This window comes from Mastigoproctus giganteus, chromosome 8, assembly GCF_048544385.1.
Source record: "Mastigoproctus giganteus isolate SK-2022 chromosome 8, ASM4854438v1, whole genome shotgun sequence".
Classification (NCBI taxonomy): domain Eukaryota; kingdom Metazoa; phylum Arthropoda; class Arachnida; order Uropygi; family Thelyphonidae; genus Mastigoproctus; species Mastigoproctus giganteus.
The window spans coordinates 80621585-80641706 of record NC_143582.1 but is presented as its reverse complement, the minus strand read 5'-3'; the positions used below and the strand labels follow the sequence as shown (position 1 = coordinate 80641706).

Genomic DNA, 20122 nt, shown 5'->3' with positions numbered 1-20122 from the left:
TTTTATATGTCTTGAATGGTGTTCGTAATATGCTTACTAAATTTCGCTTTCTTCACAACTACGCTTCAGTTGTCCTGTTCCATTCTGCTAATTCTTTCCATTTCCATCTTTGAAAATATCTTCCATTTCAAAAGTGATTTTGTGACAAACCAACAGAGCACATTCTTTACATCTTTGATAGTGAAAAAGCAGAAAAATATCGCATTCTAAGAAATTTCTTCAGCGTACACAGATTTTATCTTTTCTAGCGGGGACCCTTTAACCGTCTTTCCTCCTATTTGGTAAATGTGTGGTCGACTCCATTTGCAAATAGGAGTAAAATACACTCAGGTTTGAACTCGGATGCATTGGCGCTTATCTCAAATAATGCAAATCCTTCTAATGATTTGCTTTATGATCTTTAAAGCCTATATTTCGGAAAGTCTCACCAATTGTTCATCATATTGTTTCGCATGAGATAGACTGAAGAATATAGTCCCCGGAATATCATCTAACGAGATACCTCTTCCTCGCGTATCTTTATGCAATATTTTTTTCGTCCTCGTCAAAAGAAATTTTAATAAATCTATTAAAATATCTTTAGGTGACCACTTAAATGTAAACTACGCTCTTAGACAAAAGAGAAATATTTTTTCTCTCTAGAAATTCGCGGAAAGAAATCTAATTAAAGAATAAGGAAAAGTTTCTTGTTTATAAAGCTGTGCTTTTATATATTTCAATATCTGTTTTTTTGTTGCAATTTTGATATCTACTAAAATCGATTCGAATTACCCCTTCCCATACTAAAACGCGCTGGAAGTGACTAGGTTCACATTCCGCTGCTAAAAATAGGTCTGCTGCAGGAAACCTTCTGTCGTTACATCCCTCCCTGCTAAAACGCGCCTTTACTATTAGTCATGGGTTCAGTTAGCGGAAAAATACATTCCAAGTTGTCTGCGGACCATTTAGTGACTTTCTATTCAAAAAGAACTTTTTGCTTCAATATTTATCTCTGTTCCGGTATTGTACTATTTTGCGTGGAACGATGTATTTATCGTCTATTAAGGCGCAGTTAATTTCCAAGTTTCATAAGAATATTGAGCAAAAGTACCCAGAATTGCTTAACACAAAATAAAAGTTGAACTCTCCACGAATAATAATTTCTAACGATAATTCTGTAAAGGAATTCGCGCTTCAAAATATACGTAGAAATCCCACGTGGGCGCGCATTTCTACAATATGTTTTTAAGTGATTCAACGATTCAGAAAAAAAGTTAAGAAACCAGAATTTCTTAATGTGATATTCAAAAATGATCGAGAAACAGCGTATAATGGATAAGGGAGGGATGTAATTGAGAGGTTTACTGCAACAAATCTGAATCTTTAAAATGCGTTCAACTTTTAAATTTAAGGAAATATTGTCGGTTGGATATGCAACGTATCCATCAAAATAATCTCAATTGATAAATCTTACCTTGTCTTATCTGGGTCAGGGGGTTGGTGTCTAATCTCAATTTGTACAGTTATGGATTCGAGGTAAGGGGGAGAACGGGCGGTTTGAAATCTTACATGCATGCAAGAATAAAGACATCAGACGACTTACGGTAGGCAGAAGATGGATCGGAGATCAGGCAACAACCGTATCGTGGGCCCAGCAACAATGAAAATTCACCGTGAGCAAGACCAAAGTAAATGCGTCGTCTGCTATGCAACTGTTGACGCTATTTCAATCCGCTGTTGTTCAAACGGGGCTGCCAAGGGTACAGCGTGCCTCGCAAGCACGTGACTCAGTTTTCTGAGGCGAAGAAGTATTTCGTTTTCTTCGACTAACAATTACTGTTTACTTGTTTATTTCAATGAGTCACAGCATTTTAGGCAGGCATCGAAGGCAAAAGTACACCTCCCAAGTAGGCAAAATAAATCCCAAACGATGCTTAAATCTCGTATTATCTCGGCAGCCACGTCATTAACGTTAACAGACGACTGCTCTCTCTTTCTCCCGCCCTGCCTCCCTCCCCAGGTCACGCCATATTTATTTTATTTAAAATTCCTCTCGTGTACCAATTTTTATCCTTTTTTCCTTTAATAATTTTATTTTATTATTAATTACATTTTATTATAAACATCTTTTAAGCGAAAAAAGTATTTTATATTTAAATATGATATCGTGAATTAAATGTTATGAAATGACTTTCACGTTTTCGTTGGAATTATAGGTACAACATCTTAAACGAGGGGAGGCACATAGAAGATAACCCTTTCATTTAGTGGTCCTAAAAACATAATGGGTTAAAATGTACGCAGTTTTGTTTTAAAATGTCCGATATAAGTTGTATGTACTTCTGGGTGTTCCTATCATACAGAAGACCACTACTGCAGCTAAAACTACATATTTTATATACAAGTATTTAAACATAGTATGAATACTATCATATTAATTAAAATTAACCAGTTGTCCTGGAAAAGGACAAAAGATATCATCGTGAGTATCGTTTTACAAGGTGGCAAAAAAGGATCCAAGCAGGAACCTATTTTAATTAGAAGTAAATGTCGTACATAAATATCTACTCGGGGCTGTGTTAAGGTAGTTTGGCAACGACCACATCAATCGTAAATTGTCAGGGTCGGAAAAATGAGTAGCATCAATGGGATCATTCCATGTGGGCGACGACAAAATAACCACGTACTTAGGCATTTGACTTTATATGTGGTGGGGACGAACGACATTTGTTTTCACTGAGCTGCTTAAAGGTTGGCAAGCTCTGGGAGTACCTATTGTTGTAGAGAGGAAAGAAGTTCATATCGACAATGTGAACTGACACTGGACTCGAATAGCTAATATTAATCCAGCAATGAGACTTTCACTTTGCACGCACCCATATTTAGGGAGATCATCACCTTCGATAATTAAAGAAGTTCCTAAAATTCGTAAACCATATATGCATAGTTGAATAAAGATGTTTTAAGGACGACAAACTCATCTAACATATAACTAGGCATCTCTTCTTCCAGTCACATAGTTCTCGGAGGAGTTGTTGTGGCCGCCAACAAATTACTCCAACTGCCATCGATCATATGCTATACGAGCGGCATCGCAAAATGTCACTGATCCCATCCTTCCACCTAGTTGCAGGTCTTCCTTTAACAGCAGTTTTTGGAGTTGGTTTTTTATGGTCTCTATGGCATCAGATAACGTGGTGGTATGCCATTGCCTACCACATGGCCGATTTTAAAGGGGCCGGCTTTAATCATAGGAGTCTCTTCAAGAGCATCCCACGAGATACTCTTGAGGAGATTTTCACACGGTGGGCCATCTTCTACATTTACAAAACATTAGTCAGGATTGACGAGTGAATGATCACGATGACGCTTGAAGAATTCTATTTCGAATGTATATATACATAACCCGTCATTCTCAATTATTACAGAGAAATATTAATGTGAATCGCGGCTGAAACAGAATTAAAAAAATAAAAATTAACTATTTAACCTCAATAAGTAATAATCAATGCGCAGTCTAAGTTAAAAACGAATTTACTCAACTGATAGAGTATAATGATAGCCTTTCCTGTCAATAAGTCTGGAAAAATTACAATTAAAACCAATTAGAAAGCTTGAAAAGGAAAAAGACCACGAAGGGTTCGCCCTAGAAAAGGAAACTTAAGCCACGAAACAGGTTGCTAAATCCAGCAGTGTTAATCACATCCACCAAATCTTTGGCAACAATGAAAGCAAAGAACTTGGCTATGCATTAAATGTGGTAGAACTCTGACTCACTCTATCACTCGCTGTCACGCAATGAGCGATTATTTGAAAGAAGTCACGTCTTCGCTGTTAAATACAGATAGAATAAATGCTGGTAAATTGCTCAAAAAACCAGTTAATTATAGATAATCACTCAGGTGACGCTGGTGGCGCATTTGTACTTGAAAAATATATTTTTAAAAAGTTATTTTTCAAGCTCTCTCTCTCTCTGTTTATGCCACTTTTATACATATCGTCTTATTCGGTTATAAATAAAATTTCACGCGATGTTATTTAATTAGTAAATAATATGTTGTGAAGAGAGCCAGTAGTGGAACTACCATACTGCCAGGTCCCCTATTGCTGGGTGGCTCAAAGAGTGACCGGGCTGAACACGCTGTGCTTGTTAAATGGCACGGGGTAGTTCCAGAATCTCGCGGAGGGGATAGTTTTGTTGCTGATGAGAATTGATGAAGTGCATCAAGTGTTGGACACGAACCAGTATTCCAAGAATTTCTTTAGTTCCCCGTCGGATAAGTTGAGAAGAATTCACATAAGGGCTTTGTGACCTTTATAAGTTAATGAGACTTTTTTTCATATTCTTGTTCCTTAAAACCACTGGAAAGGAAATAAAACCAAATAGCTATCGATGCTTAACAGCAGGCGTTTGCAAAATTTTAGTGTCATACACATCTGTAGAACGATAACATTTAAGATGCATTTTTTTTCTCTCTAGGGAAGCAACTTCTTCCATCCCCTTTACTCATTGTCCATGCCCCAGAGTCATAGGTCTAGCGAGGGTGTTATGTATTCGTGTCCTTGTTTTCTTATGCACCAGATTAGGTATGAAATTATGATTTATAATTTTAGTTATTCCTATGTAATTATTTATTTTTTGCTCAATATCTTTTTCTTAGGATACGTGATATTTTGAAAGCCATCACCTTTGTCTTTTAAGTCGAAATTTCCATATAAAATGATTTTGCTGTTTTGTTTAACGAGAAGATGGCTTTCTGCAGTGAGTTCTCATTTTCTCTATTAGAACTTGGTCGTCAAAAAAAATCAGTGTGTCTATTCTTGTTTTGTGGCTAACTTCGATGCCTGTCTTGGAGATTTTCCTCCATTCTCTTATAATGTGATTTATATATATGTCGAATAGAAGCTGGAATAGTCCACATCTCTCTCGCACCCTTTATTTATTGTCTCCAATTCAGTTGTTTGTGATTCAATCTTAATTTTTGTTCTATTATTTTTATAGATATTGAGGATGACCTCGATCTGCTGGTTTGGTATTTTGTCTCCTTTTAAGATTTCAAATGGTTTTGTTTGGCTCGCCTTGTCGAAGGTTGTTTTTATAATCTATGAATAAGAGATGGGTTTCCAAATTAAACTCTCTTCTTTTTTCTATCGGAAACTAGAGTGTGACGTAAGCGTCCGCCCATGATCTTCCCCTCCTGAACCCATTTGGTTCTTCTCCAAGGATGTTTTCGTAGTATTTACTAAGTTTCAGTTTTAAAAGGCTTGAGTATACTTTATATCCTGAGTCTAGGAGACTGATTCCTCTGTAGTTATTGCAGTCCAGTTATTGTTAATTCCAGATGTTAATTCCATGTTGTTTTAGGTAGGGGAGGTTCAACTGTGGTCCATAAATAGTTGAGCCAATCTTCTAACGGTATTGTGTTAATTTTGACCGTTTCCTTTGACTGTTCACTTGTCTTATTATTTTGTATACTCTAGTATGTGGCTTATTAATGTATTTTTCTAAGTTGGCGACAAAGTTGTTCCATTGATCTCTGTCTTTTTTCGTGTATCTCTTTTGGCTATGGTTCTTTTACGTTTATATTCCACTTCATCTTCTAGTTTTTTAATGATTATCCATTTTTATAGGCATTTCTTTTTTTGCATAATAGTTCAAGAAATGCAATACCCTCGACTATCACGTTAAGGTTAAACCACAGATCACAATAATTCGGTCATTCAAACATCACACGTACACTAGACTCAACCTGTCCACAACGGCATTATTATGGGAACAAATGAACATTCATACAGCACATTTAGATGCTTCTCCTTTATTCCCTAACTTGCGCGCAGAACTCTTCGTAATTTCATATAAATATTCTTTACTTTATCACGCAGGAACCTCACATTAACATTAGTAGAGGCACATGATGTAAGAAAGCAAGCTTGTGCAACCTCAGCCAAAAAAAAAAAAAAAAAAAAAAACCTTCCCATTTCACTGATCCATTCGTTCCAATTGTTTGTCTAGTTATGCCTTGAATTTATTTAAGCTATCAACTTCCACAAAAACAGATGGAAGTTTGTTATAGCAATCAACTAAACGCTGGCTAAAGGCAAACTTCCGCACATTTATTCTACAACTGTCTTTCCTCAGTTTCAATCTATGACCCCTTAGATTTGTAATCTGAGCAAGAGGAAGAATGCTGTCAGTATTGAGCATGCTCAAACCATTCAAAGCTTTATACATCTCAATCAAATCGCCTCGCAGGTGCCTAGTCTCCAAACGCTGCAATTTGCCGAACTTAAGCCTTTCTTCATAAGAGTACCCCTTTGTTCCCTCACCAATCTTGCTGCCCTTCTCTGTACTCGTTCTAGCAACTGTACATCTTTCCTAAAATGAGGCTTCCAGACCTGTACGCAGTACTCAAAGTGTGGCCAGACCATTGCCTTATACAAGGGGATAATCATCTCCTTATCCCTGCTCGCAAAATTCCTGTATATCATTGACAAGACCCCATGACCTACTCTGGCGCCTATCTGCATTTCTCAGAAAGCTTCATATCTGACTGCAGAATGACTCCCCAGGTCTCTTTCATTTTCTACTACCCTAAGTGTAACGCAACATAGTTTGTACATTTCTCTGGGGTTATTGCTACCCATATGCAGTACTTTGCATTTGTCAATGATAAACTTCAGTTGCCACTTCTCAGCCCAACATTTCCAGATCCTGTTGCAGCAGCCTACTGTCATTAACAACCCTGCCAACCTTTGTATCATCTGCAAACTTTGACATTTAGCTTTATATACCTTCATCAATATCATTGATAAATATGCAAAACAACAATGGGCCCAACACGGAATCCTGAGGGAACCACTAAAAACATTAGTCCACGTAGAGCAGTACCCATTGATTACCACTGTCTTTTCCCACCCAACTATCATTTTATCCATTGTAGCAACTTGCCCTTAATGCCATACTGCTCCAATTTGTACAGTAGTCATCGAAGTGTAACAATATCAAAAGCTTTCCAGAAATCCAAGTATATGATATGAAAATTATTTTTTGCATCCAGTTCCTTCGTGACAACATCATAGTATCCAATCAAATTGGTCAGACAAGACTTCACCTTGACAAACCCATGCTGTGTCTGAATTATTACTGCTGTCTTGTCTAGATGATCTTGCAATGCTTCTTTAATCAGTGACTTAATTATTTTCCCTGGAACAGAACTAACATGTTTGTAATTACTCGTGTCACCCTTTGATCCCCTTTGTGAATTGGAGATACATTTGCACATCTGCAGTCCGTGAGGACTTCCCCCGAGTCCGAGGATGCTCTCATAACTATGGCTAAGGGTCTCCTTTAATATAACTGGATAGATCCCAGCTACCCCCATGTGCCTTTCTTAGGAACAGAACTAACATGTTTGTAATTACTCGTGTCACCCTTTGATCCCCTTTGTGAATTGGAGATACATTTGCACATCTGCAGTCCGTGAGGACTTCCCCCGAGTCCGAGGATGCTCTCATAATTATGGCTAAGGGTCTCCTTTAATATAACTGGATAGATCCCAGCTACCCCCATGTGCCTTTCTTATGTTTAACTTCAACAGTTTCTCCTCCACTTGCTCTCAGTTATTACAAAATCATTTAACTCCCTGTTAGAGTTTGATAAACATCTGGCCCTCTCCTCCTTGAATAACTCCTCACGTGTGAATGTAGATGCAAAATACTCATTTAGTTCGGCAGCTATCTGAGAATGATCATCTATAATCAGACCATTAATATCAAGTGGACCAATCTGATTCATCCACGTCCTTTTAGAGTTTATATAGTAAAGAAGTCTTTGCTGTTTTTCTTTGCATCCACTTCCAAAGATTTTTCATAATCTGCCTTCGCTTGCCTAACCTCCTTTGTGACTTGATTACAGACTAGCTTGTATCTACCGTAGGCTTCAGTGTCGCGTGACAATTTATGTGCATCCCATGCATTTTATTCTCTGCCACCATTCTCATTAGGTCATCTGACATCAATTTGGGCCTAAACCTAGAGCAGTATTTCTTAGTTGGAACAAAACGCCTAGTAACTTTCAAAATTACTTCCTTGAATGCTTCCCATTTAGAATTTGCTGTTTGTTACATCATCAGTTGGTCCACTATATAGAACCTAAAAAATCTCTGAGACCACTGTAGTCGCCTTTACGAAAGCAAAAACCCTGCCCTTTACACCTGACGATAGTTACCTTTTTAAGTAAATCCCGCATCAGTACACTGTGTTCACTGCCACCTAGTGGTTCCTTTATCTTTAAATTATTCTTCATTCATGAATAATCACTGCTAATAATCAGATCAAGAGTGTTACTCCGTCTTGTTGCCTCTCTAACATGCTGCTGTAGAAATCAACCATCCAATAATTCCCCAAAAGCCTTGCTAGTGTCTTGAGTGGCCAATCCACAAGTTCCATTCTATATCTGGGAAGTTAAAATCTCCCATATAAGACATCTATTCTACATTTTAACATGTAGAATACCTTTGAGCAACATACATTCGGACTTAGGTTTCCAAATATTGGAAATAAGGTTTCCAACTTATTTTTTTGTGTCCACTCCTGAACAATATTGAGGATACGTTTTGACTTTGTTTCCAGCTGACGCCTGGAATCCGCCTCCAAAAAATCAATAAATCATCGGAATAGCTTTTGTTAGGCTAGACAACGTCCACAAAAACTTATTCATCACAATAGTCTAAAAACTTGGACCGAAAATCGATTCCTAAGAACATCCTTTTTTGCACAACGGTCTCGATATGTGCAAACCTTGTCCGAACTATGACTGTTCTGTTCGAAAAGTAATCCTTCACGACGTTGTGCATATTCATAGAACTGTGCGTCATTCGCAATCGCCTCAAAACCTCAGGCAACTACGAAAGCTGACTCGAAGTCAAACAACTCCATTACATATGAAGCATCTGCAATCTGCATTAACCTACATGGGTCATCTTCCTTTGATCTGCCTGGTACAAAACCAAATTCCATTTCAGATACCAGTCCTTGATCTTGATACCCTTCCTTCAGTCTTTTAGTTACTAACTGCTCACATAATTTTCCAATAAATGATAACAGAGAAGTTCGTCTGTATGAACCAATATCATTTGCAGCTCGACCAGAATCTTTCTTCAAAATCATTAGCACGGCACGCTTCCAAATATCAGGAAAACGACCTTCTTGACATTCATTAAAATCCGACCCCAAAATTTGCGGCCTTATCCTAAAGAACCTTTTCACTACATCCATCTCAATCATGTCGAATCCCGTGGCTTTATTAACTTTCATAGCCTTCATTGCATCATCCAGTTCATCGTGCGTAAACTCTTATTTCCCTTTCACTTGCAATATACTCATTTTCTGTCCTTACTTTCCTATGATAAACATCTTCCAGCTCTTCAAATTCTCCATTAAATCAAATTAAATCCTTAGCAATTCCTTACAAATTAAATTCTTAGCATTACACAATGGATGCAGGGATTACCCAAAATAAGCAATTTAATAATCTATATTGTAAATTTGGTTCTTATTTGAAATTATCTTCATTGCCTTTGTTTCAATCGCTAATGAGTAATTTGGGATTCATTTGGAAGGAATTTTTGTTTTCAATAGCTGGTATTCATCATCATGAACTTGGTCCGGCTTAGGTCTTTTAAGACCTGTTCCGTTGTAGCTCTTGGAGGTGGTCTTGATCTCGCCATCGTTGTCTTGGTCGACCCACAGCTCTCTTGCCTGTAGCGGAGATGGGAGAAATTCCAGGTGTCGTCTGACACGAACATACCTTGCCTGTAGGTTTGTAGTTAAAAGGCTAATTTTGGGATTCGGTCTGGTTCATTCTTTCTATGTGGCTGATCCATTTTTCTGATACCTAAGATATTACGTACTTTTTGCCTATTCTATTCAGTTCATTAACTGCTCTCTGTAGTTCATCTTCCGATTTTGCAATTATAACTTGATCAGCATATAATATAGTTTGGATTTTATTCCTGTTGTTCAACTGTATTCCGTTGTTAATTGTTTGTTTTCATTCTTTAAGAATTTTATTGCTGTAGATATTAAATAAATTTGATGAAAGTCCACATCCTTGGTTTCACTCCTTTATTGGTGTTAATTGGATCTGATAGTTGGCCATTAGAATATTTTATGCAGACTTTTGAGTTTTTATATAGGCTTTGAATCGCTTTCCGGAGTTGGGTTGGGATATTTTCCTCATGTAAAATCTGCCAAAGTTTTTCCCAGTTTACATTGTAATATGCTTTTTCATAATCAATAAACAGCAGAAATGTAGGTAGGTTGAAAAAGAATTCTCTTCTTTTCTCCAAAATTTGTTGTAATGGGAAAATGGCATCTCCTGTGCTTCTCCCTTTTCTGAACCCACATTGTTCTTCTTCTAAGAATTGTTCGCTGTATTTATTAAGTTTATTAGAGTATAGCTTTGGAGTAGTTGATATCAGTGTTATCCCTCTGTAGTTGTTATGGTTATTTCTGGAGCCTTTTTTGTGTAAATTGATTACTATTCCTGTTTTCCAATCTTTGGGTATTTGTTGCTTATGCCATATGATAAATGATTTTAGTAGTGCGTTTTTTAATAAGGTGCCTCCATATTTAAATAGTTCTACATTCAAATTGTCTATGTCTGGGCTTTTTCGGTTTTTTGATTTTTTGTAATATTAACTCTGGTTCTTCCATCGTTATATTTTCTTCATCTTCGATTACCACAGATTCATCTTCCAATTCTCTAGTGCCTGGGTTATACCATAGTTTGGAATAGTGTTGCTTACATTCTGCTTGAGAGATGGAGTTGGTTTTTATTTAATTATTTGTGTCTAGTTGTAATTTCTTAAAATTTTTTTAAACCTCTTCTCTGTGGGCCCGTGATATCACGTTCTAAAGATTTAACAAATTTATCCCACTCATCTTGTCGGATTCTTCTGGTTAGTTTTCTGACTTCTGCCCTAAGCTTTTTATATTTTATGTGTAGATGTAGGTCTTTAGTTTGTAGGAACAGTTTATAGGTCTTTTTTTACTCATTGATTGTTTGTTTCAATTCTTCATTCCAAGTTCTTAGCCAGTTTTTATTTTTTATAGGTTTATATCCAAGACTTTCTTCAGCAGCTCCCAGAATTGATTTTTTTCAGGTTTGACCAGATTTCCTCAACATTATCACTTTCATCTGATTTGAGTTTATCTTTCAATCGACTTTCATTTAGTGCTTTCATCTTCCAACAAATGTATTTTTAATTTCTTAGTAGTTTTTGTTGGTATTTTCTTCTTGTTATTAAGATAATTTCTTTTTATTTTGAAAGTGCTTTCTACTATGTAGTGATCACTGTCAATTTCACTGCCTCTGAATACTCTAGTGTCTCTAATTTTGTCATTTAAATTTTCATTAATGATAATACAATCTATTATAGACCTTGTGTTTCTTGTTTCCCATGTGAATTTATGGATATTCTTGTGTCTGAAAAAAGTATTTGCAATTTTAAGTTTATTAAAAATGCAGAGGTCTATTAAGCATCTTCCATTCTTGTTGACCACGGATTCGCCTTCTGATCCTATACATTTGTTTATTGATTGAGCACCAACTCTTGCATTAAAATCTCCTGCTAGTACGAGGAATTCATTTTTGTTAGTTTGGTCTATGATCTCTTGTAATTCGTCATACAATTCTACGGTTTCATCAATGGTGCCTTCTACTGGTGCGTAGATGCCAATGATTGTTATTGTATAAGATAATTTTTAGTCTTAATTTCAACGTTCTGGGTGATATCCAAGAGCAGTCTAATATTTTGTTTTCCCATTCTTTCTTTATTATAACAGCAACTTTCGATGATGCCCACATTTCACTTGGTACACCTGAGTACATCATTATGAAGTTACATATTTCTTTGGATCCTTTGTTCTTCTTTTTTTGTTTCAGTAATGACTGCTATGTCAATATTTCTATTTTCTAGTTCCATGGTCAATTCATCTAATTTATGATTTATTCCCCTAATGTTCCAAGTTGCTACTTTAATGTCCCTAATCATAGTCCCTAATCATAGTCCATTGCCTAGGTCGTTATAATTGAGAGACGTCCAGTTTTTTATTGATATATGAGATTATTTCGAGTATTTAGAATGTCCCCCGGATAGGTTACCATCCTTTCGCGGGGTAAGTCTAGTGGTGGGGCTGCCACCTTATAGCCTCTAGACAGCTTTTGAACTCTTTCTTCAGCTTTCTTTTATCCTTGGACATTACCAACACATAGTGATGCGTTGATAGTGTCCAAGAAGTGTACATTCTTTTATAAGTAATTTATCAAAAAGAGGCTCTTGTACGTCAAAATTACAAAGGTTTTTCTTTTATTATAAATTTTAACATAATTAGCATATAAGTTCTAATGGGTTCGAAAAAGGGCATGATTATGCGCAGGTAGGCAATTACGAGAATGAAACAGCACTTCTTTGCGTAGTGGATAAAACTATTTAATGGCTTCCTGATCACTATAAACTTAAAAATACAGTATTAACAAAGTTATAAATTACATAACCCTGTATTGTGGACATCATCAGCAGCAGGTGAAAATTATCCTATTTCCAGTTGCATTTTAATGTTAAAGATAGGTAAATATAAGGTTGATAACAAAGATTGAACAAAATTGAAGGAGTTAACCTGGCAGATCGTAAGAGGTTACGTGGTAGCCCACTGTTCAGGGTTAGGGTTACGCTGGATAGATTATTATTATTATCTGTTTATTTCCATAAGGAACCACCCCGGGACGGCAAAGTGCCAGGAGGGTGCTAAGTACATATCAGGGTACGAGATACTACGTGCAATTGGTTACATATACTGTACACGTAGTCTCGTCCCAAAATATTTTGTACACATTTTATGTTTAATACATACAGTATTTACACATTTATGATTGTGTACAAACATTATACAGCTCATATATTTACAATTCATTAATAATTCCACATATAACTTACCTATTTACATAACTGTTACAGAAGGTGTATTTTTCCGGTCAACAATTATTATTGTTCTTAAAGTAGAAAGTTTCACTTTTACTCTCAATTCTTTGGTACTTTGCAGCCGATTCATATTTCGGTAAGTCTGTACGAATTCTGGAAGATCTCTTTCCGGTATGTTGCATCCTCACACAGTTTTTCAGCATCTATGTGTAGTGAGTTAAATATTTTCGCTGTATTTGATGGGAAGAATCTTTGCAGGCTACTAAGATTGTTCAGGACTGGACGGAGTGGATTATTTACTTCCCCGCAACGTCTAGCAGTGGCACGCGGTTTGACTAGAATATTATCCAGGACTGGAGCATCTACTCTGCCTGTGAGCATTTGTGCGAGACTGTGTATATTCCTGTTAATTGTCCGCTGCATCCAGGGTGTGATGTTAAGGTTTGAGTAGAGAATTGCCCTTGAGATAGTAAAAGGGTGGCCAGCAACTCTGTTAAGCCATCGCAAGAACCAGTACTCAATCCCAAGGACGGACTTATAATGTGAATCTGGAGCTGAAGACCACACTTGCGAGGTATACATTGCAATTGGCAGGACACACATTAAAATGTACTTGGTCGCTAGCTGAGGATCCCTAATTCCTACCAGTTCCTGTCTGGTAGCCCATAAAGCGGCGAATATTTTTGTCTTCATATGGGCGAAGTGTTGAGCAAAGGTGAGTCTGTCATCCCACTTAAGACCTAGGTCCAGGTGAGAGTGCACCTTTTCAACGCTAGACCCGTTCACAGAGATCGAGATGTCATTTTTATTCTGCTTGTAAGTTATGGTCATTTGGGCACATTTCTGTGCATTAATACGGAGCCCGATGCAATCCAGGTAGCTCTCAAATTCTCGGATTGTGCTATTTGCCATCTGGCAAACACTTTCTGCTGATTCATGGTCTTTGGAAGTGATGTTATTAGATGTTAGAGGGTGTCAAGTTTTCAGCAAGTGGAATGTCCCTCACCACAGATGCTCGAAGACCTTCATTCTTACATATCTGGAAGGAGGATTTTGGAAATGCCGAAGGAAGTGGTTCAGAAGTATCCCCTACTTCTATTTATGTTGGACGGATTGGAAAGAATCTTGAAATTTGAAATAAAATCTCTCCTCCTCCTCTGGTGTTTCTTTACTGGGAGGGGGGGGAATGGCTAGATGACTTTGTGTTTTTTTTTTTGTTTTTTTTTTAAGATTCCCGTTTCTCTGAAACGGGATTTGAATATACCTTGGTCTTATATTTAAAAGAAATGTTTGATCACTTTGTGAATTTCTTATCCCACTCAGGGTGGTAAAGAAGTTTGTTGATCGAATTGGCCCTCTGTATTTTTAATATCCCTTTCGATGAACTGCGAGGGATACGTTTATTTTGTAGCAAATTCTAATATATCTGAGTTCCTAGTCTAGGCATTGAGGGCTGCAGATTTTTAGCGCCTTCAAAGTTAGGTCTCCGATGTTGCCTACTTTTAGTGCCTATATTGGTAGAAACAGAATTAAGGATGTGTGTGTCGTCCACCCTCCACAGGGGGAGGGTGGACTGCCAAGAACAGTAAAAGGTTTAGGGTCTACCAGGCGAAAATGTTAGGGTGGGAGGTGGCATGTGAGAAACAGGGATTTGTAGGGGAGAAAAACCATAAGGCTAGGGCGCTCTCTGTAGTGGAGAGGATCGCACTGTGGATACAGTTCTCACCTATGTAATCCCAAACCAGCTGAAGTCAGTATCAGCAGTTTCGATGCCATGCTTCGATGAGGGAAAAAGAATGGCAGGGAAGTTTCCTGATAGGTTGAACCCACTGAAATCCAAGTTGTGGGTAACATCTGCCAGATAATCACACTCTCCAAGCGCTGTGCCCATCTGTCATACTTACATATACACAAGTACATTTTTGACGCATTTTGGCGCAGACCGGAAACAGCACATAAGCCCACTTTTATTCACACATTTGACTTCTTACATTCACCATCATACACCGATAGGACGCAGGTGCCACCTAAACATAAAGAAGCACAAAGACAGTCACTTATATATATACAGGGTGTTTCAAAAATGATGGTCAATAGTTTAAAAGTGAACTGTACAGACTACAATATGCAAAAAAAGCCTAGTAAACATGGGTCCTTAAGTGAAGCGTTTTCGAGATATTGCACATTTCTAGTTGGGATCCATCACTGACAAGGTGAACTGTACAGAGTTGGGATCCACCACTGACTTGTTTGTTTAGGTTAGGTTATGCTCATTCTCCCCCTTTCCCCTCTCTCAATGCTCTGAGGTTGTTGTTGTTGTTATTTGGTTTTTAGGAGCATTAGAAACTAAGGCCATATTGCTCCAGGGATATGCGGTGGTCATTCCCTGACCTTTCCCCATCCTCCGTATTTGGTGGTGACAGGCTCGAACCCCGGTCTAATCAAGAAGCGTATGCTACGCACTGCTGCTCCTTCCCACCTGGCTACGGAGGCGCCGGTATGCTCTGAAGCGCAGCAGGCATACTAGTACTTGTCCAAGGATAGTCAACATGGAAAGACGTTACAGCAACGAAGAGTATGCGGACATGCACTTCATGTATGGTAAAGCCAACGGCAGTGCACTCGAGGCTGCACATTTGTACCAAGAAGCATTTCAACGCCGAAGGCAACCCAGCAGGCGCACATTCATCAGGGTACATCAACGCCTTCGAGAACATGGGCGCTTCGCACATGGAGTACGAGCAGGTAGGCCCAGAAGCATAACACATAGTGAGGAAAGGGTGTTAGAAAGAATTGAACAAAATCCAGGAATTTCGACAAGGAGGGTTGCTCTGCCAGCGTTTGTGCTGAATCATAGCAGTGTGTGCCCTTACCATATCCAGCGTGTACAAGGTCTCAGCAATACAGACTACCCTCCCAGAGCGCTCCTATAGTCAGTGGCGGACTTAACAGAAAATGTGCATTATCTCGAAAACGGTTCATTTGCGGCCCGATGTTCACTGGGACCTTTTTTGCTTATTTTAGTTTGTACTTTTCACCTTTAAATTATTGACCATCATTTTTGAAACACCCTGTATATATTGATCACAGGCGTTCGTTCAGTTACCTCGTAGTTTACACAGGTGATCTGGAGTTCACTCACATTTATACAACTTAACTTGGAAGGATGGCTATTTTTTTTTTTTTTTTTTTTTTTTTACATATAGATATTCAAGGTACAACAGTTAAAACTTATAGGAAATTCTCAGTCATTCTCCATTTTCACACACTTATCCCACTGAATGCAGTACCCTGAATAGGACATTATCTTTTTTTTTTTTTTGCAGGTTAAGCATTTCTCATCCACTACAATTAAATTTGCACAGTTGGTGCAACTTTAATTGTGGGTAGCACGGTTGGTAGGATCGCCGTCCTCCCCACACCGGGTGGAAAAGACCTGAGCTCGAGTCCCATCGATGACGAGGGGTAGGTGCGTGTGCACACATGTACATACAGACACATGTACGCATACACACACACCAACGTTCATTCTCACTTGTTATTTCATCCGTACATAATACACATTACGCACATTGCTAGCATACTCACACTAAGAATTCATTTATATTTATATTTATAATTTGTACATGTTTATTGATAATTAGTAAATCACATTAAAATCAACATATACAGAATATATAAATAAATATAATAAACAGGGTATCTCAAAAATATTGGTACAAATGTTTAGGAGAGGTAGGTAACATCTAAAGGAATGTGAATCGCATAGGAACCCATAACCGGAAACGTCACGGGAAAGTAGTAGCAGAGGCACAAGAAACAAAAATGACACAAGACAGTAATTAGTGGCAAACATTCATTTGACATAATATTAACAATGGAGTACGACATGGATGCATTTCATGATGTTACAACAGATGCTCGAAGGTTCCACCATGAGACGCGATGCATGCGTGACACCGACGCAACATGGATTGGCGGACACGGTCGAACTCACCTGGAGTTTCTTTGACAATAGCAGCAGCGCAGACGAGTCTCGCCACGAGATCCATTTCCGTCTCCACAGGCGATTCATACACGATAGATTTGAGGGCCCCCACAGAAAGAAATCAAGGCTCGATAAATCAGGTGAGTGTGTGGGCCAGGCCAGGCAACGGGTGTAACAAGGCCAGTCCATCGACGCCCAAAACGCCTGTTCAAATGGTCACGAACACACCTTCCATAATGGGCAGGCACCCCGTCATGTTGAAACCAAATGTTGCGTCTCACATTTGCTGGAACATCGTCAAGTAGAACTTGTTCAAGAAAGATCCGATATTTAGCGGAGTTCATGCGGGATGGAACAGGTATGGGCCGACTAAGCAGTTACCGACCATATATCTGCCCACACATTTATTGCGAAGCGATGTTGTGCCCCATGGGGGCGCACACTGTGTGGGTTGTAGTGAGCCCACACATGAGCATTGTGCTGATTGAATAAGCCTTCCCGAGTGAAATAAGCCTCATCCGTGACCAAAATACATGCTAGAAAATTCAAGTCTTGAACACTTTCTTGGAGAAACCACTGCGCAAAAGCCACACGTGCAGAATGATCTTGGGGGAGCAGTAACTGAACCCTTTGGAGATGAAAGGGATGTAAGGAATTGTCTTGCCAGACACGCTGTACACTGCAATGAGACACTGCTAAGGCAGAGGCAACGGCACGTGTGCTGGTAGTAGGATTATTCTGGACGGCATTCAACACACTTTCTCATATGGCGGGAGTTCGCATCGAACGTGGTCTGCCCGCACTACTCCTGTTACCTCTAAATGACCCAAAATCGCACAAATTGCACAAATTTTGATGCACATGCGCAAACAAACGGGGGTCCAGTACATGTCTGTCTGGGAAGCGTTCTCCATAAATTCGTTGAGCGGCTCGTCCATTGCCCTCTGCTAATCCATACACTAGGTGCATGTCTGCCAGCTCACAGTTCGTATATCGATGCATGCTCTTCGTGCGGCGACTACAGCTTGAATGAGTAAACCAGAAATTTTCCCTCTCGCGAACTGATGAACAGCGCCGTCTACCGACTTACGGTGACGTTTCCGGTTATGGGTTCCTATGCGATTCACATTCCTTTAGAAGTTACCTACCTCCCCTAAACGTTTGTACCAATATTTTTGAGACACCCTGTATAAATATCTTGTAGATATTTATACAGGGTGTATAAATTCTGCACATAGTAAGAACTTAACTTGTATCTGCTCCTATTATTTTTCAAAATCATTAATGTGAACAGAAAGTAAGTTGTATCAAGTTTTACCACTTTACAATGAACGGTTCTTTCTACTAATATACGCTTAAATTTTCTGTTTATATTCCGGAACGGCTACTCCTGGACTGATAAGTTTACGGGATAGAGAAAGAATACTTTTTTCTGTTTTTCGCAGATTCGAACACGCGACATGCCTAACTCTGCGCAATTTGTACACTGATCTGTATTATTTGTTACCAGCATATGCACGCATTATACCATAAGTTTCATCTTGTGCCCCTTTGATTAGTATTGGCAGCCCAATTACCACTTTGCTGTTGCAGCCAGAAAGGAAGGCTGCCATTTTGAAAAGCACCTAACGACGCAAATATTGTCAATTTTTATATCGTGGAAATTTCAATATGTTAAAAAAAAATGCAGCAATGAGGATGTGTGGGCATTAAGTATACAGGATGTTTCAAAATTGAGCTGAACAAATGTAGCGGCATATTCTACAGCTAAAACTAAGAGGTTTCTACAAACATGTCTCAAAATTCTTTATTTCCAAAGTATTAAACATTAATCATAAATTAAAAAACCGTATAAAAGAGCAAAGTATGTTCAAATTTATGTCATAGAAATATGATTGTGTAAAACGGGCTTTAAATAGTACAAATGCATACACTGACATGAATAGTGGTTTTCTACCACATGAATCATGCTAATTACTCTCAACACAATGACTGCCTCGTTGTTTACAGCACAGAATTTGTGAAACTAATATTAGGAGACAAAAAATCTGCACACTGACCAAATCGTAATAATTTGCGACTGTCGAGAGCCAGCTTAGAGAAATAGGTACGCTGAACCCATTACGAGTAGTGGAAATCTCTTCACTGAATATTCATTTATTCAAATTCTTAGCTACGTTGTACTTACAGGTAAATATATTTATTTATTTAAATGAAGATTGAGGTGTACACCTTACACCGGAAACGGCATTCGAAGTCAGGGGTGGGGGTTCCTGCTAATATACACGGAGAGTAACATTTAAGGGATATTCTCAGTTCAGCGATATAGTATATGACAATATTACATAAATGCATATTATGAACATGGAAATAGTCACTTGGTTAGGACCTTTCTTTTACCAATGTCGATCTGGTAGTTGTTTGGAAGGATGGTGTATACGCGATGCACAATCTCGGTCTGGTAGTTCTTTTCTTTGTGAAATCTGTCACAGTCTATGTCCAGGGTGAGGAACATACCTATAGTATTGGAAGGGAACGTCCGGTATACAGAATTTATCCTGTTCTTCAGTGACTGCATTGTAGTTTGGCAATGTCGACGGGGTCTGCTGGAAGTTGGGTGGTGAAAGGCTACTTCAGCTATGCTAGGGATTTCTAGCTTTTTGATTAGTTTTGGGAGGGTAGATGTGTTCATTTTGATTAGTATCGCCATGGTACACAATCTAGAGGTGGTAAACGTGTTTCTTAGGTAGCCATTGAGCCACCTCAGGATCTAGTATTCTACAATCAGGAGCCTCCTAAGATTATCAATTGGCGCGGAAGTCCATAGGAGGAGGCGTTCAAAGTATTTTATTAAAGTTTTGCGGGCTCCAGGGTTTCCCCTATCCGCCGCTAAAAGGTAACAGCACACATAGTGTACAATTTAAAGCAACTATAGACAATGATGATGATATATAAAGGCTATTTACAATGGTAATGATAATGATACAAAATAAACACTGGACTTTGGAGTCCAGCAGACTGATTAGTACATCAGGTAAGAGATCCAAAAACGGAAACAGTCTACAAACAAGCCAAGGTTATCAGCCTCCAACAACCAGCTCATTGTTACAAAGATTTATACTTCAAAAGAATGGTTACAATTTCTGGTTTCCGAAACTATAAAAAGGGCCTT

At 38.4% G+C, this 20122-nt stretch overlaps 1 protein-coding gene across 2 annotated transcripts in view; it reads right to left on the bottom strand.

Moving 5' to 3' along the window:
* Positions 1–20122, bottom strand: part of LOC150081674 (uncharacterized) — a 115799-nt gene that overhangs the window by 70303 nt on the left and 25374 nt on the right. The window contains exon 1 of one of the 2 annotated variants that reach the window (XM_090378799.1): positions 1454–1570. The exons of the other annotated variant lie outside the window; for it this stretch is intronic. Within the exon in view, the coding sequence (XP_090234925.1) occupies positions 1454–1554 (101 nt within the window). The 5' untranslated portion in view covers positions 1555–1570. Of the gene's footprint in view, positions 1–1453; positions 1571–20122 lie in introns of those variants that run through there. 2 annotated transcript variants of the gene reach the window in all.